General features: G+C 40.1%; 2 protein-coding genes across 3 annotated transcripts in view; one reads left to right on the top strand and one right to left on the bottom strand.

Annotated features, from left to right (window-relative positions):
• CFAP97 (cilia and flagella associated protein 97) overlaps positions 1–13302 on the top strand; it is a 26868-nt gene extending 13566 nt beyond the window's left edge. For both annotated transcript variants that reach the window (XM_070364345.1, XM_070364346.1), the window contains exons 3-5: positions 2663–2928; positions 7577–7727; positions 8841–13302. In XM_070364345.1, the coding sequence (XP_070220446.1) occupies positions 2663–2928; positions 7577–7727; positions 8841–8971 (548 nt within the window). In that variant the 3' untranslated portion in view covers positions 8972–13302. The remainder of the gene's footprint in view (positions 1–2662; positions 2929–7576; positions 7728–8840) is intronic.
• Positions 13303–16275: 2973 nt separating this feature from the next.
• Positions 16276–19837, bottom strand: SLC25A4 (solute carrier family 25 member 4). Its single transcript, NM_001294327.1, is given in 5 exon segments — positions 16276–16433; positions 17314–17454; positions 17960–18242; positions 18245–18445; positions 19727–19837. Coding segments are annotated over 5 exon segments (894 nt in total).
• Positions 19838–25116: the final 5279 nt, after the last annotated feature.

The raw sequence follows: 25116 nt of genomic DNA on the forward strand, positions 1-25116 counted from the left end.
TTTAAAAAAAAAAAAAAACAACCTTTGAAACATCATTTTAAAAAGCAAATATCATATATCATTGATTTTTTTAATCGGGATCGCGAATATGCCTACAGGGTGAATTTTTTTAAAGAAAAACTAATATTATGTAAATAAAGACATAATATGGCTTGGGATAAATTTTCCATTAATAGTATGCACATAAACATTTTAAATGCTGCCTGTATCCCAGTTTAGGTACAAGTTAAGCTGGTACTTCTAGTAAATGGTGTTACTGAGTCAACAAGTGGCTCTAGTGATAATGGACATATTGAAATACTGTAAAGAGTTTGAGCAAAATTGTTTCATTAACGAAAATTAGGGAAAAGCAGTATTTCTTAAATGTGTCATTTAAATAATGTATTTATATTAATATATTTTTATCCCTGAAATTTTATTCAAATTAACATTTTTTTATCTTAATTGGAAGACAGTGGATCATATATTGGAGGTTGCCTCGTACTAAAGTGTATAGCAGCCACTTTAGAAAAATGTGCTAATGATACCTGGCATCAGTATGTAAGCACTCAACATATACTTTTCCCATCAAGGGAGGTTAGAATGCTTTTTCGTTTTGTTTTTTTAAATGAATTAGTTTGAAATCCTTCCTTTATTTTATTTTTAGCTGTTGCCTTATTTTACTTATAAAAGCTTTTTATAAATGACATTAGGAAAATAGCTTACTTTTAATTCCCTCTAGAATTTAATTTTAAAGGCTAAATTAATCTAGAAACCTTATTCAATTCTACAAAATGGATATTTCTTGGAAGTAAGATAATTCAATTATATATAGTCTATATATATCTCCTTCTAAATGTGTTCCTATTCAGGTTTCGTCATTAGTTTGGTGTGCTTTTCAACAAATTACCAGTCATTAATTTCCTAATTTTTCCTATCAGGAAGTCACTGTTAATAATTTTTTTTAAAGTTTCCTTAATCTCTGATCATCTTTGGTTTAAGCATTGAGACGTAGATTTACAGTTTTGTGACCTTGCTCCAAGGATTTAACTTTTCTGCACCAGTCACATTTTTAAATGGGGTTAAAAATGCTTTTAACAGCATAAAATATTAAGCAAGTAAAAGAGTGTACTTGCTTAGTACAAGTACAAGATGGTTGTTGTTCAGTCGCTAAGTGCGTCTGACTCTTTGCAGCGCCATGGACTGCAGCACGCCAGGCTTCTCTGACCTTCACTATCTCCCGGAGTTTGCCCACATTCATGTCCGTTGAGTCCATGATGCTGTCTTAATGATCTCATGCTCTGTCATCCTCTTCTCCTTTTGCCTTCAGTCTTTCCCAGCATCAGGGTCTTTTCCAATGAGGAGGGAATGGCAAACAGCACCAGTATTCTTGCCATGAGAACCCCATGAACATAAAGGTGCTCTGATATAATGGAAGCAAATAATGGGGGCCTTCCAGTGGCTAAGACTCCACACTTCCAGTGCAGGGGGCCTGGGATCAATCCCTGGTCAGGGAACTAGATCCTGTATGCCTCAACTAAGACCCAGTGCAGCCAAATAAATGATTAATTTAAAACAAATAATGGTTACTTTAAAAAGATATTGTTAAAACAAATGTACCGTACTGTTAATCTGATATAATACATTCATTTGTAGCAGAAACTTCAGGTGAAACAAGCTTAATATGTTTAGAAATTTCTGATAACTGTTCAGTAATAATTGTGACTTGCTGAAAATTGTTCTAATAATATGAAATATTGATAATTTAGCATGTTGATAAAAATTTCATTTGATAATCATAGTATACAAAATATTTTTCTTGGTTAAAAGCTCTTTTTATATAAGGTATTCATCTGGCTTATGTCTAGTCAGGAATCATAGTTTGACTTTTGTAGTAGAAGTATTTGTTACAATGCCAGTATCAAGACCATAAATCTTGTATAGTAAAATTCTTTCAGGTTAAGTTGAAAGTTTCAGAATATTCTAGGTTTCTTTTTGCCATTTTCTGGCCATTGTTTGCATTGCTGAGAACATTTTATTTTTTGAATTATGTGTGTTGGTGTGCTCAGTCGTTCAATTGTATCCAATTCTTTGCTACCCCATGGACTGTAGCCGGCCAGGTTTCTCTGTCCATGGGATTTTCCAGGCAAGAAGACTGGAGTGGGTTGCCACTTCCTACTCCAGGGGATTTTCCCGACCCAGGGCTCGAACCCACATCTCCTGCATTGCAGATGGAATCTTGTGCACCACTTGGGATGCCTTTCTGACTACTAAAACCCATCTCAACTGAGTATTCTGTCAATGCAATCCACCAGAGGTTTCTAACTTTTAAGCTTCCTTCAGGAGAACATACAATGAACATGACAAAAGCAGTTTCCATAAATTATATCTGCAGTCTACAACCAGTGCCTTGTTCATTTCTTATTAAAGTATTTTCATGGTTTTGTGTATAGCATTTATTCCCAAAGAACCCAATAAGCATAAACCTCTAAGCTGCCTCTGAATTTTTTTTCTACCCGGTTGTAGTCTGGATGTCATTGAAATGATTCCATACATCCGTTACCATGAATTAATGTAGTTTCCGTTTATAAAAGTTAAAGCATATACCATTATGCCATCGTATTGCTGTTTATTTAGCCATTTTTCCTTTTTTGTTCACTTTTTTTGTTGTTCACTTCTGTAGCTTTTCTGCAATTAGATAAAAAGAGACCACAAAAACATCACTTTGATCAGCCTTCAGTAGCACCTAGGAAAAACTACTCTTTCACAAGAGAGGAAGTGAGACAGATTGATCGAGAAAATCAGAGGCTTTTGAAAGAACTGTCCAGACAGGCTGAGAAACCAGGAAGCAAGAGTATGATTCCAAGATCGACTGGTCCTCCCCCTAAGTTGTATCATAGTGCTCTCAACAGACAGAGGGAACAACAAAGGATCGAAAGAGAGAATTTGGTAAGTGACTGATTTACATTTTAGTCATCAAATAAAGTGCATTTGTACTGATTTGTAAGCCCAACTTGCAGCAAACCCAATACAGCCAAATTTTCTAAATGATACAAAAGTAGGAATAGGTTTGTATGGCATAAAATATAGGATGAGCCATGAGCCTGGAAGATAACAGTATGTGCTTTTTTATCCAGGAAACTATATTTTAAGGGAGTATTAAGTGAAAATACTGCAAGGTCTGTTATTTATTTGACTAGATCTGTTAAATTACTATAGCAATACAGGAAATGGTGTCCAAGGATTAGATAGCTACATCTGCGAAGTACTTAGTCACTAGCTAAATCTATTTTACTTCATTTTATCCTCAAAAGCTAAAATAATTTATATATCATTTATTTTAAATAATACACACATTCTCAGGGAGGTGCCCTGCTGCTTGATGTATGAAAGACACTATTAAAAATGATAGTGTAATAGTCCTTTGATATCCTAAGAAATATATATATGGAAACTGTTGAAAATCTTCACATTAAAAAAACTACTATTCATAGCCTATCATTTTCTTTATAAAATGCAGTTCATAATTGCTGATATTTACAGAGCTTTTTAATGCTGGGCATTGTTCCAAGTGTCTTCTAAATATTAGCTAATTGAATCCAGACAATAATTCTTTCAGGGACGTACTTTATTTTTATCCACATCTTACAGGTAGAATAACTGAGACCTAAAAGGGTTAAATAATTAACCCATGGACAAGGAGCTGCTAAGCAAGTGACTGAGCCAAGGTTTTAAACCCAGGTAGCATCTTCAACTAAAGTTAGACCCTTAATGAACACATACATTCAGAGTTAAAATAAGTGATAAAGCTGTTATTAAAATCACTAGAACAGTTCCCCAAATTCACCCTTATTATGTGTCATTATCAGTACAGTTCTACTTAACCTGAATTTGCAAGAGTAACTCTTATGAATTTATTACTGTCACTAACACCAAGAGTTGGTGAGCTAGGGTAGTATATTTGCAAAAAATAGTAAAATATTGGTCAAGAGAGTTACCCTGAACATGGCAGGGAGTAGATTGCAGCAGAACAAGTTGAAATGAGGTTGGTGGGTGGTGAACTAGATGGTAACTTTCTACGTATCCCTCTAGCAAGTTCAGGATTCATTTACATTTTATGCATTTTCATAAACAGCTACAGCAGGTGGTAGAATCATATCCAGGTTTCCTCGCTTTGGGATTACTTTTTTCTTTTTAACATCTTTTTTGAGGTATAATTTACATGCCATACCCATCTAAAGTGTACAGTTCAGTGGGTTCTGATAAATAACATGATTCATTTTTTTAAGTTATATATAAAAGTAACAAAATTTGCCACTTTAACTTTTTAAAATTTTCAATGTCTTCTTCATTATTATTTTGATATGTGCACACTGCCATGTTTATTTCTGATTCACTCCTGCCGGGGCTGTGTCTTTGTCGCAGCATGCAGGCTTTCTCTAGTTGCGGGGACCAGGGGCTCCTCTCTAGCTGTGGTGCTTGAGCTTCTCACTGTGGCAGCTTCTCTCGTTGCAGAGCACACGGGCTCTAGGGCACAGGGGCTCATCAGCTGTGGCTCACGGGCCGTAGAGCGTGCAGGCTTCCGTCGTTGTGGCACACAAGCCCAGTTGCCCCACGGCCCGTGAAATCCTCCTGGACCAGGGATCGAACCTGTGTCCTCTGCATTGGCAGGCAGGATTCTTATCCATGCGCCACCAGGGAAGTTCACCATTTCAACTGTTTTGAGTGATTGGTTCAGTGACATTAATTACATTCACGATGTTGTGAATTGTGAGTAAATACTACTTATTTCCAAAACTTTTTGATCACTCTGTACAGAAACACTGTGCCAGACAGTAACACTCTGTTCCCCCTTCCCCTCAGCCCTTGGTAACCTCTACTCTACCTTCTGTCTCTATTTGTCTATTCTAGATATTTCATATTAGTAGAATAGTAGACTATTTGGTCATTTTGTCTCTGGCTCATTTCACTCCATTATGTTTTCAAGGACCATCCATGTTGCAGCCTGTATCAGAACTTCATTCCTTTTTGTGGCGGAATAATAGTCCATGTATGTATATATATATATGCCACATTTGGATTCCCCATTCATCTGATGATGGACACTTGGATTGTTTGCACATTTTGGCTATTGTGAATAATGCTGCACTATAGGTGTCTCTTCCCTGGGTCAGCTTCCCTGGTGGCTCAGAGGTTAAAGTGTCTGCCTCTAATGCGGGAGACCTGGGTTCGATCCTTGGGTCAGGAAGATCCCCTGAAGAAGGAAATGGCAACCCATTCCAGTATTCCTGCCTGGAGAATCCCATGGATGGAGGAGCCTGGTGGGCTACAGTCCACAGGGTCGCAAAGAGTCGGACACAACTGAGCGACTTAACTTTAACTAACTATAGGTATCTCTTCAGGTCCCAGCTTTCAGTTCCTTCAGCTGTGTACCTAAGAGTGGAATGGCTGTGTCGTATAGTAATTCTATATTTATTGTTTTGAGGAACTTGGGTTTACTTTTGAGAAGTTGAAACCATTAATGTCTAGGGACTATTCTAGATACAAATGAGATGAAAACTGGTAAGCGGCTTCTGTTATATGCCATATAAATTGTAAATTTCAGCTATTTTAATAAGCAGTGGGAAATTACCACTATTTTTTTTCTTTTTACTTTGTTACTTAGTAATTTGTATATGTGAGCAATATTTTTCTCCATTTCACAGTGGAATCTTGTTATACTCGAGAACAGTCGAACATAAAGTGAACCACATGTTTAATTCAAATTTTCCTAACAGTTATATTAGAAATATCAAAGAGGTGAAATTATTCTACTATAATATTTACCTGACTAAATAAAAAATATTACACTTTAACATGTAATAAATATAAAAAATTGTTGAGAGATATTTTACGTTTTTTGATACTAAGTCTCTGAAGTCAGTTGTATATTTTATACTTAGAGCATATCTCAATTTGAACTAGCCACATTTTAAATGTTCTGTAACAATATGTGGCTTGTGGCCTTGGACAGTGCAGCTCTGGATCAAAAGCTTAATTCACAAGAAGTAGAAAAAGTAGCTTAAAGCTACATGGTGAAATAAGCATAATTTATTATAAAAATTATGTTATTGTAAGGAATAGTAATTGTCCAGATTTATGCTTAACTCTTCTTTATTAAGCAAATATTTGCTTTATTAAGCAAAATAAAACTAATTCTATATATTGTAATATTTTTTTCTTGGCTGGTCCTTTGCATTTATTCTTCATAATAGCTAATTATTTTTTCTTTATAAAATTTTTTAATTAAATTTTTGTTGGAATTGTGTTGAATTTACATTTTAATTGCAGAGTGTTGGGCACTCTTAAAATATTACCTTTTAATCTAGAAATATGGTATGTCCTTCTGTTTACTCAAGCCTTCTTAACACTCGACTTTAGTAAGGTTTTGTAGTTTTCTTTAAAACTATATTTTTTATGTTATTGCCATGAAATTTTTCATTTTGTTTTCTGATTGGTTATTTTTGTAAACCATCAACTTTTGAGTATTCATTGTATAACCAGCCACATACCAAACCCTTATATAGAGCTGCATTGGCTCAAATGGTTCTTCAGTGTGAGATGATACACTTTTTAAGCTGTTTGCCAGATTGTTTGTAGTCAAAACACACACTCAAGGGTGCACACGTGCACACACACAACACTTTGTGTCCAATGTACTGCACAACCAGGGTCCATTACTTTGTAATTTTCATGATTCATAATCCTTCACTTGCTCCATCTCCAGTGATAGAGACCAGTTCACATGGCTCACAGGCATGATGACTAAAGCAATTCTGTTCTAGTTCCCTAACATCAGCTCCTTAGCAATCCAGAGGCTGCAAGCCTCCAGGCAAAAGGAGTGGTGCTGTGCAGAACAGGTGAAGAGGACAGCCCTCTCCAGTAGAGGGCGCACTTGCTACATACAGACCCAACTGTATTAGAACTTTTACTTCAAAAGGGGATAATTTTTTTTAATTCATAAAATTTGGAACTGTTCTTGTTAAACCATGTTTCCATATATTTATTTGGACACAATATGAATTCCGTTTTTAAGAAAAATTTCAAGAATAATCTTAGCAGAAGGAGAAGGGAAGAGGTCAAGGAGGGTACTTTATAGTTTCCCATAGTATGGTTTATAGTTTCACTTTACTCGCTGAAAGAAATGACATTATTTCATGCTATTAAATGTATGTATGTCAGTTCCTCTCTAAGCATATGTTCACGGCCATTTCTAGGGTTGAACACTGGGCTCTTAGCATTATTACTTCCATAATGTCATTTCTATGAGAATGGTTTAATGTTTTTCACCTTACAGCATCTTTTCTAAGATTGTAACCTGATAAACAAGAGAGCTGTGCCTACAATCGGTTGTTAAAATCATAGTGGTTTTGGTTAGCTATAGGACAGGTAGAAACTTTTAGGTTTTCCACATTATTATTGAAATAGTTTTTCCGCAGTGACTTGAAGTCTTTTCTACTTTATTTTGTGAATTTCAGGTTCTAGGAAGTGTTTGCCTTTTAAAAAAACTATTGCAGTTTATCTAATGTTAGCTTTTAAATTGTTCATTTAAATGCAGGCTTTTCTGAAAAGGCTTGAAGCTGTGAAGCCAACAGTTGGCATGAAACGCTCAGAACAGCTGATGGATTATCACCGCAACATGGGTTATCTCAGCTCATCCCCGACCTCCAGACGAGTGAGGTCCACTCTCAGCCAGTACAGCTCGCTAAGTAAGCACACGCACACGGGTTTTGTACTTGTTTGTACCTTTTTCCCATTTAAAAGTATATGACTTAGGTTCTTCTGACAGAGTTTTAGATGCTGACTTCTGGGATGCAGTCTGCTCTGTTTCACTGGCATGCCTTGCTTTGTGTTGGTTCACTTAACTTCAGGTTTCATTTTTTACAGTGTATAATGGCAACATAGGAAGGAAACCAGGAGGTTAAACAACTGAAAATATCAGTAGTCTCTTAGGTAATGGAGGGAGAGACTTTTAATTTCAGTGTGTTTATTAAAGGAAGAAATGGACAGATAGACTGTTTAAAAGTTGCCGAAGCAGTCTCTTCAGCCGGTGAAGAATTTTCAGTAGTATCTTCCGGCCCTAATGCACGCTGCTGCTTCTTCACTGGTAATTAAGACGAGAAATAGTGATCTGTAGTCCTCAGATCAGTCCCTCTTAATGCTCAGTATATGATCCGTTACACACCCAGAGAATACAGGTGGGCGTGACCGCTGAGTGTTGGAGTGTACGACACACGGAAAGGCCAGACCGTTTTCCCTACAGAAGTCTGTGCTGTTACTTTATGTATATGTGCTAAGCTATAAAGTCTGTAAAAGCTAGTCCTAACAGAAAGTTGGAACCACTTGTAGTCTTAAACACTCAGATAACTAGTTTAATTCCATTCATTCATCCGCCACACATCACTTCCTTGGTAGAGTAAGTGACTAAGACAGCATCTTATTCCAAAAACTCACACTTAATATCATGCCTTGACTGTGCAAAATTATTTGTTGAATAAATGTATAAATGGTTATACAAAGAGATTTTATTTTTCCCACTTGAATTCTTTGAGAGGCTTTTAAAAACACTTACTCCCACCCCAAATCTATTGCATCAAAATGCCCTTGTATAGAGTTTGGTTATGTTTGTTATTTTAAGTTCCACAGGGAATTCTGAAGTACATTCCTGGTTGAGAATAGAATTAGACTATTAAAAACACATGTGAGATAGAGAAGGCAGTTTTATTTTAATCTGGGCTTCAGATGAGGAAAGGAAGTGTATCAGATGATGATTTATGTATTTAGTGAGTTCAGATAATTTCTTGCTCTTTGTCTACTTTCAGAAGGCGCTTCCAGGACATCCAGCGCTACCAGTGGCCTCAGCTGTAAGAGTGAGCGATCTGCTTTTAACACAACTGGTGGTGGCCTGTTGCTAAGACCTAAGCCCCCGAATGTCCGTACAGCTTGGTTATAAAAACTCTTTTTACTTTAAGCATTGTTCATCCAGTTCTTAGTTGAAGTGCTCTTGTATAACGCTGTCATTCTCTGTGTAGACATCTAAATACTGGTTTAAGCAATTTAAGGTATTGTAATTAGATGCAAAATGGTTTTCAAAAAGACAACATAAAAATCAGTGTTTCCTGTGAAGAGGTGTTTATATGAGACGTGTATATATTTCATAGAGAAATGGTAGCATACCTGTGTCTTTTCTCAACATAGAAATCGGTTCAACTGTCGGACTGATGAGGCAGTTGTGATAGCATCCTGCATATCGGACCGAAATGTTAGCTATATGGTTCTCATTTAATGTGTTTTTTTGTTTTGTTTTCATTTTCTGTAAGTTTTATATAGTGAGCGTAGCTCCTGACTGACTTGGTTTTCTATTTGCTTCAGAACTTGGGTGGTGTGACTTATAACTTGATTGTAAGATAGTTATTATGAAACTAATCTTGAAATTTGTTCTCATTGGTGGCGCTGATTTAGATTTGAGGAGAAGACAGAAGCTTGCTCTAGGGCAGTCCTTGTGATTCACCAGAGGTGCCTACTACCTCTGTAGAAGTGTGCACTGAGTTAGATCTTAAAAATTTTATCAACCATTCCAGACCATTTCAAATTGTGAGTCTGAGAAAGCTCAACTTAGAAACTCCTCTTTTGTGTTTTTCAGGGGAAGTAGGTAAGGATTCTGAGAAGTTGGGTTTCTTTAGAGCTCCTGTGTTGTGAATAGTTCGTCCAAGGACCAGATCCTCATAAGCAAAAGCAAGTATTTGTTGAATTAGCAAACGAGCTCCACCAGCTTGAGGAACCAAGAAGCAGATCCCAAGTTGTGTCAGGACAGCGTTTTAAGGGGTGTTGTTAATGGGTTGTGCTGTATTCAGCGTTTATTGTTTTAAGTGAGAGGAAATGCAGGAAACAAATGCTTTGTTCTACCCCTTTAGAAGTTCTAGCTACTGTTTTTAAGGGCTGACAAAGAAAAACTAAAAATATGAATGATAAAGGAGGAAAAAAATCCCGTATTTGTTGAAGCTATTTTATAAATGTCAGCCAATTTTTTGGTTTTGTTTTGGCCTTTTGTATTGAATCCTGGAAGTACCATTTTTGCCAGTTTCACTTTCAAAGACCTTTTGAAATTAGTGATGTGTGTGTAGATTGTAATAGAGTTGACTCTTGAAATCAGAGTATTTTTTCTGTCAATCTGTAGGCTCTTGTACAACGAAGTATATCTCAGTCATGTTGCTTCTGCTGTTCTAGTTATCACTGTTTTCATTACTGGCCTTTTATGCATACCTTAAAATGTATTGGTAAGTTTCTATACTAAATGCCAAATCTGTCCCCCCTTTTTTTTTTTTTTTTAGTGTGAATTTTTGATCTGTAAACACAGTAAGATTTGTTTTTTGCTTTTCTGGGTTGCTCAAGCTCTGTAGCGTGGACGCCAAACTTAACTTTTCTTAAACACCTTCGGTGGTAAGCCAAACTGCATTTTGCTGAACATCAATTCAGAATGTCTTGGCCTTAGTTTGTATTGATAGATTTTGTTTCGGGTAGGGCTTGAGAAGGGTGGGGAGAATGGGGTTAAAAAACTCATGGGAAAACAACCTGACCGTGAGATTTTTCTGCTGCTTTCCTTGAGTTATAATGTTCATTTGTTGTTGGATATTCTGGTGTATAGGTTTTTACATCACTTAGTGCTTTACTTCATACACTTTAGCTGTACTAAACCAAGATTTTGTTTTTTTAACTTATTGCACTTTTCGATGTTTGTGTAACAACCTGTCTTTAAGGAGAGATAAGATAATGCTGAATTTAAAATTCAGCATTTGAATATATTCCCAGTAGTGAGTGAATTAGCCAATTTTTTAAAATTGGTTTTTAAGTTGTTAGGGGGAAAAAGAAACCTTTTGTGTAATAGCATTAGTCTCTGAATGCATTTTATAGTCTTTGCTGCCATATGTCATATGCCATATGGTACAATTTTAATTTTATAGATAAAAGCTGTACTTTTTTTTTCTTTGATCTTTAAAAATTTTTTTTCTCTGTACTTTGATTTTAGATACTAAATTAACGCCTTCAGTTTCTACTACTTAGGTAGGGGAGTTTCGTTTAAGTATTACTGATAACAGGGATTCAGCGTGAAGCAAAAGTCAGAACAACAATACTCATCTTTTCAAAGAGAAATTTACAACTGTTGTCATGATTAGTTTACACTGATCAGTATAAGCAGAGGGATAGGAGTTGAAAAATGTGATATTCTCCGATGTAAGTCAAGATGCCTTTTAAGTTGTTACGATTTAAGGGGTATTTTTATGAAGAAATCAGAAGTATATTATTTTCATTTTCAAGAACATAAAAAATGTGAAGGACTGTCTAGCACTACTTTATATTTGGTTCACTTGTACCTAAGATATATATTTTTAAGATTTACACGTGCAATTAGAAAGGATACTCATCCAAGGTCAGCAATTACTAGGCAAGGTTCTTACTGAGAGTGACTTTCATGTCTGTTAAATGTTATACTGGTATTACATCCTTCTTGATAAGATCCTATGAAAAATTTTGAATTATTAAAGTTATTTCCTAAGGGTAGCAATTACTCTCATACTTCCCCTACTTCCTTTTCTTTCAGTCTCCATAAAAAGCTGCTTTCTTAGCTACTACCCCAAATAAAAGTTTTCTCGTTTGCTTGTAAATGTAGTGTGTAATGCAGTTGTTTTCAGCCTATTAACCCAAATGTCCAAAATGGATATCTAGGTAACTTTAAAAAGAGGTCACTGGGATAGATATCTGTGTGTACTTTCATCTTCAAATTCAAATCCTGCACACTATGAAAAGTATTATGACCAACGTAAAGTTGGGGACACAAGTTTAAGTTACTCTATTATTTTAATAATTAAATTCATAAAATGTTTAATATCTTAAATGCCAAAGTTGGAACCTATATAAATGATTGTAAACCATCCAAGAAAATGTGCTTCATGCTCATGACTACTTTATTTGTATGAATAAAGATAGTAAGAAACTTAAAAATCAACGTTCTTTTTTAATTTCCGAGTCTACCATAATGTCTTTTAGGCATGAAGAACTCATCCTGGGCACAGTGAAGAAAAGAATCAAAGATAACTGAGTTTTGATCCTGTGTTGGTCTCTCAAATGCACTGTCTTCCTGTTCCCATTGTAAAAATCAGAATAATAATTTTTACATGCCTCCATGACTAAGAATTAAGTGAGAATGAAATTGGAAAGAGGATATTAGTTATTTATATCTTTGGAAGTATGATGTTTATGTGGGAAAATGCTTAAAATTACACTCTCGATCATCTCTTTAAACCACATCATAATTGTTATGTTGCTACAAGTGTTGTTCAGTCGATAAGTCGTGTCCAACCCTTGGTGACCCCGTGGGCGGCAGCACGCCGGGCCCGCCCATTCTGCTCTATCTCCTGGAGTTCGCTCAGATTTATGTCCCTTTGAGTCTGTGGTGCTATCTACCCATCTCATCCTCTGCTGCCCCCCTTTCCTTTTGTCTTCAGTCTTTCCCAGCATCAGGGTCTTTTCCAGTGAGTGGGCTCTTTGTATCAGGTGGCCAAAGTATTGGAGCTTCGGCAACAGTCCTTCAGGAAATCACTTTTATAGCTTGAATACAGTAGACACTCTTATAGCTTGAATGAGTGTTTTTTTTAAAGTTCACATCAACATTCCATATGTATGATGTGTATTATGAATGATAAGAAATACTCTCTTTAAAACTTGCTGCTAAACCATTATGAATTTTTTTGATAAGGGTTAAATAACAATAGTGCCATTGGAGTAAATCACTGAGTAGTTCCTGCTGGTAGTATATTTGAGCTCTAGCAAATCAGACTACATTACAGCAGAAATTTGTACTTGGTTTTAAAATTCTGCTGACTGTTTTAATCTACTTAGAGATATTTCTGGAACCACCATAATACAGTCTTAATGTTCTGTGTCTCTATTCAGAATCCAGTTTGTCGGTCTTTTCTTGCATGATTAGTACTTTTCTAAATGTTGGATTTTATAAATTTTCATTTACCTGAGGACTTGAAAAAATGCTGTTTTATTACCTTCTGGAAATTTTACCTTTCACACTTAGATATGCAGTTCACCTGGCATTGTTGGTTGCCTCTTTTTCACTAATTCTGTTATCTAAGTTATTTAGTTCCAGCTTTATTCTTTGGGCTTAATTTGGTGTCATTTTTTAAAACTTGGAACGGACGTATAGTTCACTGATTTTCAGCCCTTCTTTTCTAATGTTGTTGTTGTCTTTTCTAATAAATGCATCAAAGGCTGTAAGTTTCTTCTGAGCATAGCTTTAGGTGTTTCCCACAAGTTTTGATAACATGGTATTTTTGTTGTTTAGTGATTAAGTCATGTCTGACTTTTGCAATCCCATGGAGTGTAGCCTGCCAGGCTCCTCTCTGTCCATGGGATTTCCCAGGCCAGAATACGACAGGATTGGGTTGCCATTTCCTCCTCCAAAGAATCTTCCCAACCCAGCAATCGAACCTGAGTCTCCTGCAATGGCAAGCAGATTCTTTACCACTGAACCACCAGGGAAGACCCCATTTTTATCAAGGTCAAAACATTTTTGAATATCTCTTCTGATTTTCACGTTTTACCCTGTGGCTCTTTAGAATGTATTTTTATAGGCTGTTTTAAATTTAATTTGTGGTTTTGGTTATGTTTATATGAAAAATTGTAGGAAAAATGTGAAGCCCTAGATCAGGGTACAGAGAGTTACAGCCTGTTGGCCATATTCAGCAGCCCAGAGCCCATTTTTGTGGCCTTTACAAGTGTTTTTTTAAAATCAAAAGAATATTTTGTGACATGTCAGTACTCTAAGAAGTGCACAATTCAGTGTCTGTACATGAAGTTTTGCAGACCAGCCACCCTGGGTTCGTGTCTAGTCCAGGGCGCTGTCGCAATAGGGCAGAGCTGCCCTATCAAAGACCATCTGGTCGACACAGCCTGAACTATTTACTACCTTGCCCTTCAGAGAAAATGTTTGTTGACCCCTGCTCTAGGTGGTATTTTCTTCCAGAGATTTACTTTTGCTTTTGACGGCAGGCAGCAGGGGTGCTCACAATCTCCAGTCTCCTATATCCAGCTAAAGGGATGAGATAGCTGAAAGCCGGCCTCCAGGACTGCAGGGGCTGCCCTGTCCCTGGTTCTCTCTTCCTGCTTCGGGAGGCTACCCAGAGGTGTGACCCTTCCCTCCCCACCCCCCAGACACTCTCAGAATCACTCTCCAATTCTCAGCCTTCCAGCTGCATCTCCACAACTTTCACACACCTCCTGGGAGAATGGACCCTCAGTGAGGGGATTGAAAAGACAAGGCAGTCCAGGGAGGTGCTGCCCATCCAAGGTTGAGGGGCCTGGGGCTCCGGGTCGTAAAGGAGCTGGGGTGAAGGCTGACTGCACAGGCTCCTTATACATCCATTCCTGAGGGCATGGAGGTTAACACTCATGGGAGAGGCTGACTTGTGGGTCACACGAAAAAGGGAGATGATCACACCATTAAGTAAATGTTGCATCCCTCTCCACTTCCTGTTCCTGCCAGAGAGGGCCCAGGGGTCTTCCACTGCTCGCACTGCCCACCCGCTTCCATATCGGCCCCCAGCACCCCCACCCTCCCTCCCCCTGCGCTAACTTAGGGCTGACCTTCTCTAGAGAGCCACTCCACAGAAGCATTTGTCCTACTAGCCTGCCCTCTTTTCTCTCCATCAGCAGCAGAGCTTGGACTTTTCAGATCACCTTTCGGATAGAAAGCCAATGAGACACGTATCTAAAGGCCCCTAATGACCCATACTTGCGACTTGGCTTGGATGCGCTTGAGAGGCTCTCTGTTGGCCTTTTCTGTTGGCAGAGACAACTGCTAGATTAAGATGGATGTAACCTTGGACGTGGCAAAACTCAGACCTTAGCTACTGGAGGAGAACAAGGCAGCCAATTTTTTTTTTTAAACCGGGGAGGCAGGAATGAGAAGGTGGGAGAACTTGGGGAGGAGGCGGGTCAAGAACAGAGCATGCAGAGGCACCCCTCAGCCACCTGTCAGGACCGCGAAGACACGTGCCTGCCCTTCAGGCTTCACCCGACACGTAGGGGTTTGTGTACGCAGGTCACTCCCAGCAAGCGAGGACCCTATGAACCGTGTGGTCTTCTGGACGCAAAATGCTTACTTTCCATTGTGTAATTGTCCTTGTTTTCCTCTGGCTCACAGACTTACCAGAGTGAAGTCCCAAACTGACTTTTCCTCCAGGTCTTGATAAATTGTTGCAGAAAAGAAGTGCTGGCAGAGATTTTCTATACCCATGTATCTGAGTCTAGTTATTTTCTCTCAAGGCCTATTCTATCCTTCCGCCCAGCTCCCTCTGGCTTCTAGTTCTCCTCAGCCAAGATTCATTGTACTGCTATTAAATGTTACACTATGTAACAATGCCAAGTCCCACCTCTCTCCTAACCCCACTTAAGCTTTTTTTTCCCAATGGACTTCTGCCTTTTTGTATCTTCCACAGGATCCAACAGATTTCAGTGCTAGCTTGCTAACTGATTTCAATGACTACTGTCCACCTGTCATAAAATTCCAAGTATCACAGTTCTCTAAAGGCACTGATAGCACTTCCTAACCATGCAAAGCTCCTGAAACTGTGATTTAAAGCTTTTAGTGGAATCTCAGAATTCCTGAAGACTGTGTGAAAATTGCATAAAATATGGTGAGATTATGGAAGCCACAATCCATGTTACCACTAAGAGGCTGTGCAGTATGGTGTAAGGTAAAGAGAAAGAACATAACCTATTTCAGTTTTAAAACCATAACTCTGAAGTACTCTAGGTGTTCACATGATAACACAGTGTAATAGCTGATATTTAGAAGCTTGTCCACTGAGTTATATAAATGAGTCATGCTAGAAAATAAGATTTATGGTCTTATGCTTTTAATCCATTTGGCAGTTAATAAGAATTCAGTAAAATAGAGAACATGCATTAAGTGGTCTTTATTGACATTTCACATTAAGTTATTCATGATCAGTTCTTCAGTTAATTATATAAGTATGATAAGTTATCTTCTATTGGCTGTGGAAATTTAAATGTAAAATAAATACAAAATACATTTGTGGTTTAATGAATACTTAAGCTTTTTTCCCCCCTCTGAGGTATTCCTTTCAATCTGGTTTCATCCCAGATCTTTCTTTTTACTTCCCCTTAGGAAGAGTCTATTAAACCACACAATGGATCTGGAACCAATGAAATCGAGTTTTAATCACATTAGACAAACTTTTTGATCTCATCATACAATACCAATACAAAAGCACCGCCCATGCCTCTCAATACGTTGGACCAGGCACCTTTGAAGAAAGCCTTGGGTCCTTCATCTTTTGCAATCTTCCTCCAGCAGTCCACTGTCCCAGTGTACATGATATCAGCTGTGGAAACAAACATTGTTGGTAAGGGCTCCATGATTCCGGAGGAAAGAGACTCTTCCTCTGAAAGACACCTGCAGAGTTTGTTTTCAGTGTTATAAAAGGTCACCTTGAGTCTTCTGCCCAGCTCTAAGCACATTCAATGGGACAGCGCCTCCCCTCGCATAACCGCTGGGGAGGGTCTCTAGATTCCTAGTTCAACTCAAGATCAAGTGAAGAACTGGGGCAATGAACCAGCGAATTCACATAAGTCAAAAAGAGAAACAGGAAGGGAGCACGGGGAAGCAGAAGTATTAAGCTGGGGGGTCCTGTTTATTATTGATGAGAACACTGAGATCCAATCTCAGATTATACTCTTACAAAGCAAGAGATACAATTATTAGGTTGAAGCAAATGAAACTAATTATACTCGGTGTTTCTTACTGTTACAATGGCAATTTCTTACGTTTCAACCTATTGAAGCCAAAACTTTTCCTATTGCCACAAACTTCTGGAGGCCATCTCTCCCCCAGCTAAATCACTCTCCCCAATAATACTTGTAAAACCAGGTAAGAAACATTTTAAAATAAACCAGCTGATTACTTCAATTTCTGCACCCAGGCTCTAAGGGAAAAAGGCCTAAGGCCTCTATGATGCTAGCTACCTAGTTAAGTTCACAAACCAGGTGAACCAAACCATATCCCATTTTCAGTGTTCTTACTTCTTTGATAAAAACAAACCAAATCTTTAAAGGAATAGTTTAGAACATTAGGGAGGATTCATCACAATCTTTCTTAAATTTTTATCTCAATTCTAACAACTGAGAAGAATGCAGGCTGTAAAGAGCACTGACTAGCGTTCTCCTTGAGCAGAAAAGTAAGATTCTCGTGGGTCTCGGGCTTACCCCCTTTCCGGCCAGACTGCATCATCATCCTACGGCGGACAGTGTCAAAGGGGTAGGACACGAGCCCCGCGACCGCCGTCACAGTCTGGGCGATCATCCAGCTCACGATAATGTGCACATTCTTGGGGTCAGGCAGCATCCCTGTGGGCAGAGCCAACAAGCCAAATGGCCATGACGCGATTCCTCCTCCGAGCAGCTGAGCAAAAAGCAGGTGGGGACGAAGAACAGGGCACCGCAACTCCACGCCCCACCTTTCCAGAAAAGCCTGCCCCGCGAGGGGTGCCTCAGGAGTAACCAAGCAGCCAACACAAGTTGGTGCTGCCAACCCTCCCTGGACCCGCAAAGCCCGAGTGGTGCCCCGCACACAGGACGTGTTGAAGTGGCTCCAAGTTAAACTTGGTAACTGATAAAAGGAGCCAAGCACCCCCTTTGCCCTCTCCGAGTAACTCAAGGCCAGGGTAGTTCAGGAGAGGACAAGGAGAGTCCCCCAGCTATTGATCCCCACCTTACCACCTCCACAGTTTAGCCCAGGGACTAGGGGAAAGTGAGATTAACAGGACAAAGTCCTTTATGAGTTAGACACCCCTCAGGATCCTCTCTGCACACATCCTTCTCAGCTCTGCGCCCCCTGACACCCTTCTCTCACCCTTGGCTGTATCATAGACTCCAAAGTAGGCGGCTCTGTAGATAATGATGCCCTGGACCGAGACGTTGAAACCCTGGTAGAGGCCCCTCAGGCCATCAGACTTGAAGATCTTGGTGATACAGTTGCCCAGACCAGTGAACTCCCGCTGGGCGGCACCCTTGCCCACGTCGGCAGCCAGCCTGGTCCTAGCGAAGTCCAGCGGGTAGACAAAGCAGAGGGAGGTGGCCCCAGCTGCCCCACCAGAGGCCAGGTTACCGGCAAAGTAGCGCCAGAACTGCTTATGCGGTCCACGCCCCCCAGGAAAATCTGCTTGTACTTGTCCTTGAAGGCGAAGTTGAGAGCTTGGGTGGGGAAGTAACGGATCACGTTGGCCAGGTTACCCCTCCAGAAGGAGAGAAAGCCCTGCTCCTTAGGGATTCTCACCACGCAATCAATGATCCCTTTGTACTGCTTCTCAGCACTGATCTGTTTGCTGGCATGCTGGACCTGCAACGGGAGAGGGGCGGGGGAGGAGGGGGATGGGGGGGACAGGGAGGGCCGAGAGAAGAGGGCAGGAGAACAAGGTTTGTGCTTCCTGATTTCCTTGTTTAAAAAGTATGGGGAAATCAAATGAACAACTGAGTAAACTGAAGTCTTAGCTACTTGGACACTGAGTCCCCTAAACCCAGTCTTGCCTCAATTACCAGGGCATTTGAGAGAAACAGTTCTGCTCCAAAATACACTGAAAAGGATGATTTGATTACGTAAAGGGAGACATTGATTTGCTGCATTTTCCCTAGGTGCCAGAACTGTACTAGGGGTTTATTACTGGGAGACAGAAATAATTAAAGATCCCTGGCCCAAAGGACACCTGCTCTGATCTGACAGATATGATGGGCAGGAGGTGAGGATTTCTCTGTCTCTCTTTAGTCTCCCTGAAGACACAGTCTTTGAGTAGTAGGTGTTCCAACAGAAGAAGAAGGAATCCACTCAGCATTGGAGCCTGACATTTTCCAAGCATATCCAAATAATCAAGTATTGAGGGGTTTGTTGCTGAGGGCCATTTGTTGGGGTTTTTTCTTGTAATAACAAGATCATTTTGACTCCCAAATTGAGAATGCCCAATTCCTCATGGAGGGATCCTTGCTTTTGGGGCAAGTGAAAAAAAAGGGGGGGCGGTGAGATGATGAGAACAAGCCATTCAGAGATCAGGGCTGGGGAGGAAAAGATTTGGGGAAAGGATGAATAAGGCCATCTGAGTTTATTTTGAAAAGTGTTGGTCTCTCAAGACCTGTTTCTTTATGTGCAAAATGGGGGAAACAGTATCTGTCTTACAGAGGTCATAGCAAGATGAATGAATAATAGAATAATGGCTACAGCATGGCACACTGGACACCGTAATAATCTTGAGTAGTTAATTATTTCGATGTTAATCGTAAAAGGTGGATGCTGAGAAGAGGGTGCAAGGGGCTCTGAAAATCAAGAGGTGAGGCCGACCCAAGAGGCCTGAGTGCCCGCGCTGTCCCCGGAGCAGGATCTGGCTGGCTGCAACCTACTCGGGGTGGGTTTCCATATATAGACACCCGCACGCGGGGCGCCACCCGACACCAGGAATCCGCTACTGACGCTGGACCTGTCTGCGCAGAGGGCACCTTCCCCTTCGTGCAGGCCGTGCGCCGGGCCCGGGGCCTAGCGCGGATCTGGGGGGCAGCCCCGCGGCTCGCCGGGGCCCCGCGCGCCCGGTCTCGCGCGCTCGCGCCCCGCTCACTGCGCCCGCAAGGTCCTCACCTGCAGCAGCAGTTTGACCCTCTCGATGGGCGCGACAGCAGTCTTGGAGATGGCAGCGGCCACGCCGCCGGCCAAGAAGTCCTTCAGGAAGCTCAGAGCCTGATCGCTCATGGTGACAGCCGGGCGCACACCGCCTCCGCGAGACGCGCTCTCGCTGTCTCCGCCCGGGCAGCCCCGGCTTCCCCCGCTCCAGACCCTGCGCGACACGAAGGGGCCACTCGCCTCGCCCCGCCGCCCTCTTTATATAACCCGCCCAGGCTCTCGCGAGAGGAGGCGGGGGCCCGGGGCCCCTCGCGCCCCTTTCATTGGCTGGACAGATGCTCGGAACCCCGCCTCTTGGCCCGCCCCCTCTTCTGCAGAGGGCAACGGGGGCGAAGGCGCTTCCGGGAGGCAGGGGTGGGCTAGGGGCTGTACCTTTACTTGGGACATTTAAAGGGCAAATTCATGTTATCTGTCCCGCGAGTGCAGGGAACACCGTGTCTCTGCAGCATGTGGGCCGCTGTATTTATAGCACAGGAGGCCTAGGCCGACCTGGACGCGGACACGGGACCCGCGGCCTCCAGCCCCGCTGGCCTTAACCCCGGGTCTGCACGCGACCCGCCCCCGGCCGAGGCGTGGAAGGCTCTCTTTTCTTCTTTGAAACAGTGTCCAGAGCTTCCTGCCTGTATGAGGGCCCTTAAAGAATAGTGTGCGCTCACAAATTAAGATCCGCCAGAATAAATACACTAACGTCACTTGATGCTGTGATTGCTTCATCTAATGTGGCAACCTGCTGAATCCCTTCTTCTGTCCATTCAAATCGTTCAATCATTCATTCCGCTAGCAATTGTTTCTGTGCCAGACACTCAGCGCCACCAGGGCAGGCCGAGTGGTAGGGGGGCCACTAGGTGAACACTTATTTAGCAAGTATTTAGTATGTGTGTGTCGTTTGTCTGTTCGATCTGTCTGTCACCCCATGATACACAGCCCCTGATAACTCAAATAAGGAGGACCTTATAGGTCTTTTTTTTTTTTTTTTAATCCCTTAAGGGTTTAATGTTCCACTCTGTTCTCAATAGAATCTCAGCAAATATTCTGGGCAGAATGTTCGCAGGCAGCTGGCAGCTTCTTGAGAGTCGGTGCTGTTACTCTTCCCATCAGAGCAGCTGGATGACTGGGGAATGTTAAGTAAGAGAAGGTCGAATGCTTGACTGCTTTTGCCTGTTTTTTAATAGACACCTGGCTTTGGGGAGATATAGTCTGTCTAGTCCTGGAATTGATTGCAATTAGTTTTTGTATTTAAGAAAATAAATTAGTATGAGCTTTGATTTCCCTTAACTTATTTTTTGACAGTTCATAGAATCATACAACTTTTCAAATACAGCTGTTCCTTCCCCTAGAATGATTGATCTAAACTCTCTTCACTATCCAATCTCTTGCCATGTTTGTTAACGTTCCTTTGTACACTGGACAAAGTTTATTCTTTTTTTTTTTTTCCATGAGCTTGGTGCAGACAGACATCATGCTAGGCACTGAGTGAGCTGCAGCCATGTGTCATCCTGGGTTTGGAGGCTTCAGTAGAGCAGAGGTCACTTAGCTGGGTGCCAGCACCATAAAGGGTACACATTTATTTGAGGATGGAGCAGGCTAGAGTTCAGAAACCAGGTGAGCTGTATGAAAGTGCACATTTACCAAGGTCAGGAAGAAGGTCAAGAATTCAGCATAAACAGAAAAGTCATTTAGGCATGTATTCAACAAATACTTGAGCACTTATTGAGTACTAGGAACTAAGTTTGTCCCTATGGATTCAATATGGCTCAGTCCCCAAGAACCCCAAAATACATCCATGGCTGAAATAAGTTCAGCCAAGGACATATTTGTTACTTGTTCAGATTTATCACAGCTTCACATACAGATTTCCATGGATCAACATAATCCATATATTAGTCATTTTAATTAAATAGTGTAGTTAATTACCTTCTGTTGATATAGAGCAGTTGTCTAAACCATTTTCTTTTAACTATGCATTAGAGATGTTTCTTGTTTTTATTATGAAAAGTAATGCTGCTATACAGATACTTCTGCACAGATTTTATTTTCCCCTTCAATTTTTTTGCTTATCATGTATCCCCAAGATGAAATTAATAGACTGAACATTTTAAACTTTTTTTTTTTAGCTCCAGCTATAGATTGAGAAATTGCTCTTCAGAAAAACTGTACAATATGACTTTTATGTAGAATCTAAAAGTTACAGCAAACTAGTGAATATAGCACAAAAGAAACAAGCTCACAGATAGAGAACAAACTAGTGGTTACCAGTGGGGAGAGGGATGGAGGCGGGGCGAGAGAGGGGTAAGGGGTAAGCTACAAAATATGGTACAACATGGGGAACATAGCCAATATTTTATAATAACTGTAAATGGAGTATAACCTTTAAAAACTATGAATCACTATGTTGTACGTCTGAAACTTACATAATGTTGTACATCAAGTATATTGCTGTTCAGTCACCCAGTCGTGTCTGACTATGACTCCATGGGCTGCAGCATGCCAGGCCTCCCTATAATTCAATTTCAAAAAGAGGAAGAAGAAATGTGGAGTCCACCAGCTATGTAAACAGGATCATTTCCCACAGATCCTCCACCAACAACGACTTAAAAAAAGAAAAGGGTCTTTTTGCTATTTGTGACATTTTATGAGTTCTAATTTGCACCTCTTTAATTACTATGAACCTATACATATTCCACATGATTCAACTTGCTTTGCTAGCATTTGTCTTTTGTTTAAAATCTTAATCTTCCTTCACTACTTATGGCATGAAAGCAGAGTATTTATACTTACAACTAATCTTTATAGATTTGGGACAATAAATGTGTTTTGAGCATTTTTCATTTTTTAAAATATTTATTTTCTTGCATTGTTTTAATCACGTTATTTATTTAAATAGGAGCAGATCCAGAATGTGATGATATACTTCCTGTCCTGGTGTAAATTTATCTCTTTTGTAGATATAGTCTGTTTGCCCTAAATCATAATTAATCTATCTTCTACTTCTTTTGGTAGTCATTTTTAAAAAATATAACACTACATTACATATTATAAAGTGGTATAATCCAACTTCATTTTTCTCCATACATGCTTGGGTAACCGAACACTGATTTTCAGGTAGGTATTTTCTCCTCCCCATTATTTGTCTTACATCACTAATTCTAGTTTGTTGTGTAAGTGCTTATAATAGCTTTAATTTAAGAAATCACCATACAGTCACTTATTTATTTGATCATCAGTCTTTAAAAACAACTGTTTTTTTAATCTATTAAGAACAACATCAGCCTATTAAGAACAACTTAATAGGTGATTCCACAGCCACTTAAAACACAAAAAGTTTTATCTGCCTGTATGCCTGGATTTATTTTTTACTGTCAGGGTGTTCAATTATTTAAATATAACAGACATTTAAGTTAAATTAGCATATTGATTCAGGAAGTTTTATCATCTTCGTTACACTTCATTTTACTGATGAGAATTTTTTGTATTTTCTACGTGGGAGATACCGTATTTCTCCTTGGCTTCTGTCAGATTCTCCTGTCACCTCGGGGGAACTGTATCTGGAATCCTTGACAGAGGCTTTTCCATGGAAATCCATACACTGTCCTTTCCCTCCATGGACTTTCTCAGAAAAGAGAGGCCTCAGATGCCCCCAGGAGCATGAGCTGTCTGTGGTCACAAGGTCTGGGTATCACTTTACACAGGAGGGGAGAGAATGGTGCTCAGCAGAACATGTGTCTGCCCGCCAATCCCAGTACGTGGTGGCTTTCTGCCAGCCTGAGAATGGACACGGCATCTGAGATAAGAGAGAAAAGTCTGCCTTCAAATGTGGCATGGTATCCTGGAGATTTGGGTGGGGTTGGGGGAGGGTTACATAGAAAAGAGAGTAGGGTATTGAGAGAGTCTTTTGGATTTTAGTGGCAGCTTATACACACACACACATATATATTTTATATATAATATTTATATATTATATATAATATACAATATATAATATGTATATTTAAAATTTCTGTCCACACACATAGCACATGGGATCTTAGCTCCCTGACCAGGGATCGAACCCCAGCACCCCCACTTTGGAAGCACTGGAGTCTTAACTACCGGATCACCAGGGAAGTCCCAGTGGCAGCTTTGAAAGAATTAGTCTTTTCTTTTTACCAAACTGGAGCTAGAGTCTGGGAGCTACTAAAGAGGAAAAGGACACTAGAAACAAAAACACTTAAGGACTTGCTGACGATGGGGCTAATGAATCGCCTGTTTGTAGGTATATCTCTAAAACCGCTAAGGATTAGAACTCCCTATTACTATTTGTTCACGTGGTAAACTTCAGCCCTAAGCAAAGAGGAATGAATTCTGAAAATTTATTTTTTGACCAAAAGACCATACATGAATTGCTGAATTTCAGTCGAAAGTATTTAGTAGAATTTCATAGCCATGCATTGATCCATTGTTTCAAAAAGACCAAACAAAACAAATGCAATATTTCTCTACCATTCTCACTTAGGGTAGCTCCTTTAATCAAAACAATACCTTAATTAACAAACTCTTTATAAGAATCTTAATTGTCAAGCCCTTAATGAAGGGCACACACACATCACATGCCTTCAGAAATCATGTGTATTCATGCAAAACACTCCAACTACCAGTTCCTAGTTAGCTCCTGCCAAGAAAATTATGCAACTACAAAATGTGTCTTTTTTTTTAACCCATTGGTTCACTGTAGAAACTTTTAACCCTTTAATGATAAACTCCCTTGGGTATCTAACTCTTCTCCTACCTTCATCCATCAAAATAGAAATTACCTGAACCATTCACACATCATTCATTCAAATTCACTTCTTTTTCATCTTTCGACAAGCATTTTTGCATGCTTAGTCTAGACACCAAATACTGTTGGGCGCTGGTGATACAAAAATCAGAAAGGTAAGATCGCTGCCCTGAAGAAGCCCACTTGGCAGACGCAAATGTACATGTGCTGCCTGCAAGGCTGTTCCGACGTCATGGGACAAGATCCAAGTAGGATTTCTGAGTGAATGACTTTCATGTGCTACCCCAATCAAACTTGTGTTCTTAACATTTTAGGAATGCTTATGACACAAAAGTTTTGTTTAAAAAGATATTAGGCATTGTTATTTTTTTCCTAATCCATTCTAACTTGAAAACAGTTATTTATTTATTTGTTCTGGCTGTACTAGGTCTTCACTGTTGTGCATGGGCTTTCTCTAGTTGCAGCGAGTGATGGCAACGCTGGCAGCGCACAGGCTTCTCATTGCGATTGCTTCTCTTGTTGCACAAAGCACGGGCTCTAGGCGTGCAAGCTTCAGCAGTTGCAACACCCGGGCTCAGTAATTGTGGCTTAC

This window comes from Bos mutus, chromosome 27 (assembly GCF_027580195.1).
Source record: "Bos mutus isolate GX-2022 chromosome 27, NWIPB_WYAK_1.1, whole genome shotgun sequence".
In the NCBI taxonomy this organism is placed as follows: Eukaryota; Metazoa; Chordata; class Mammalia; order Artiodactyla; family Bovidae; genus Bos; species Bos mutus.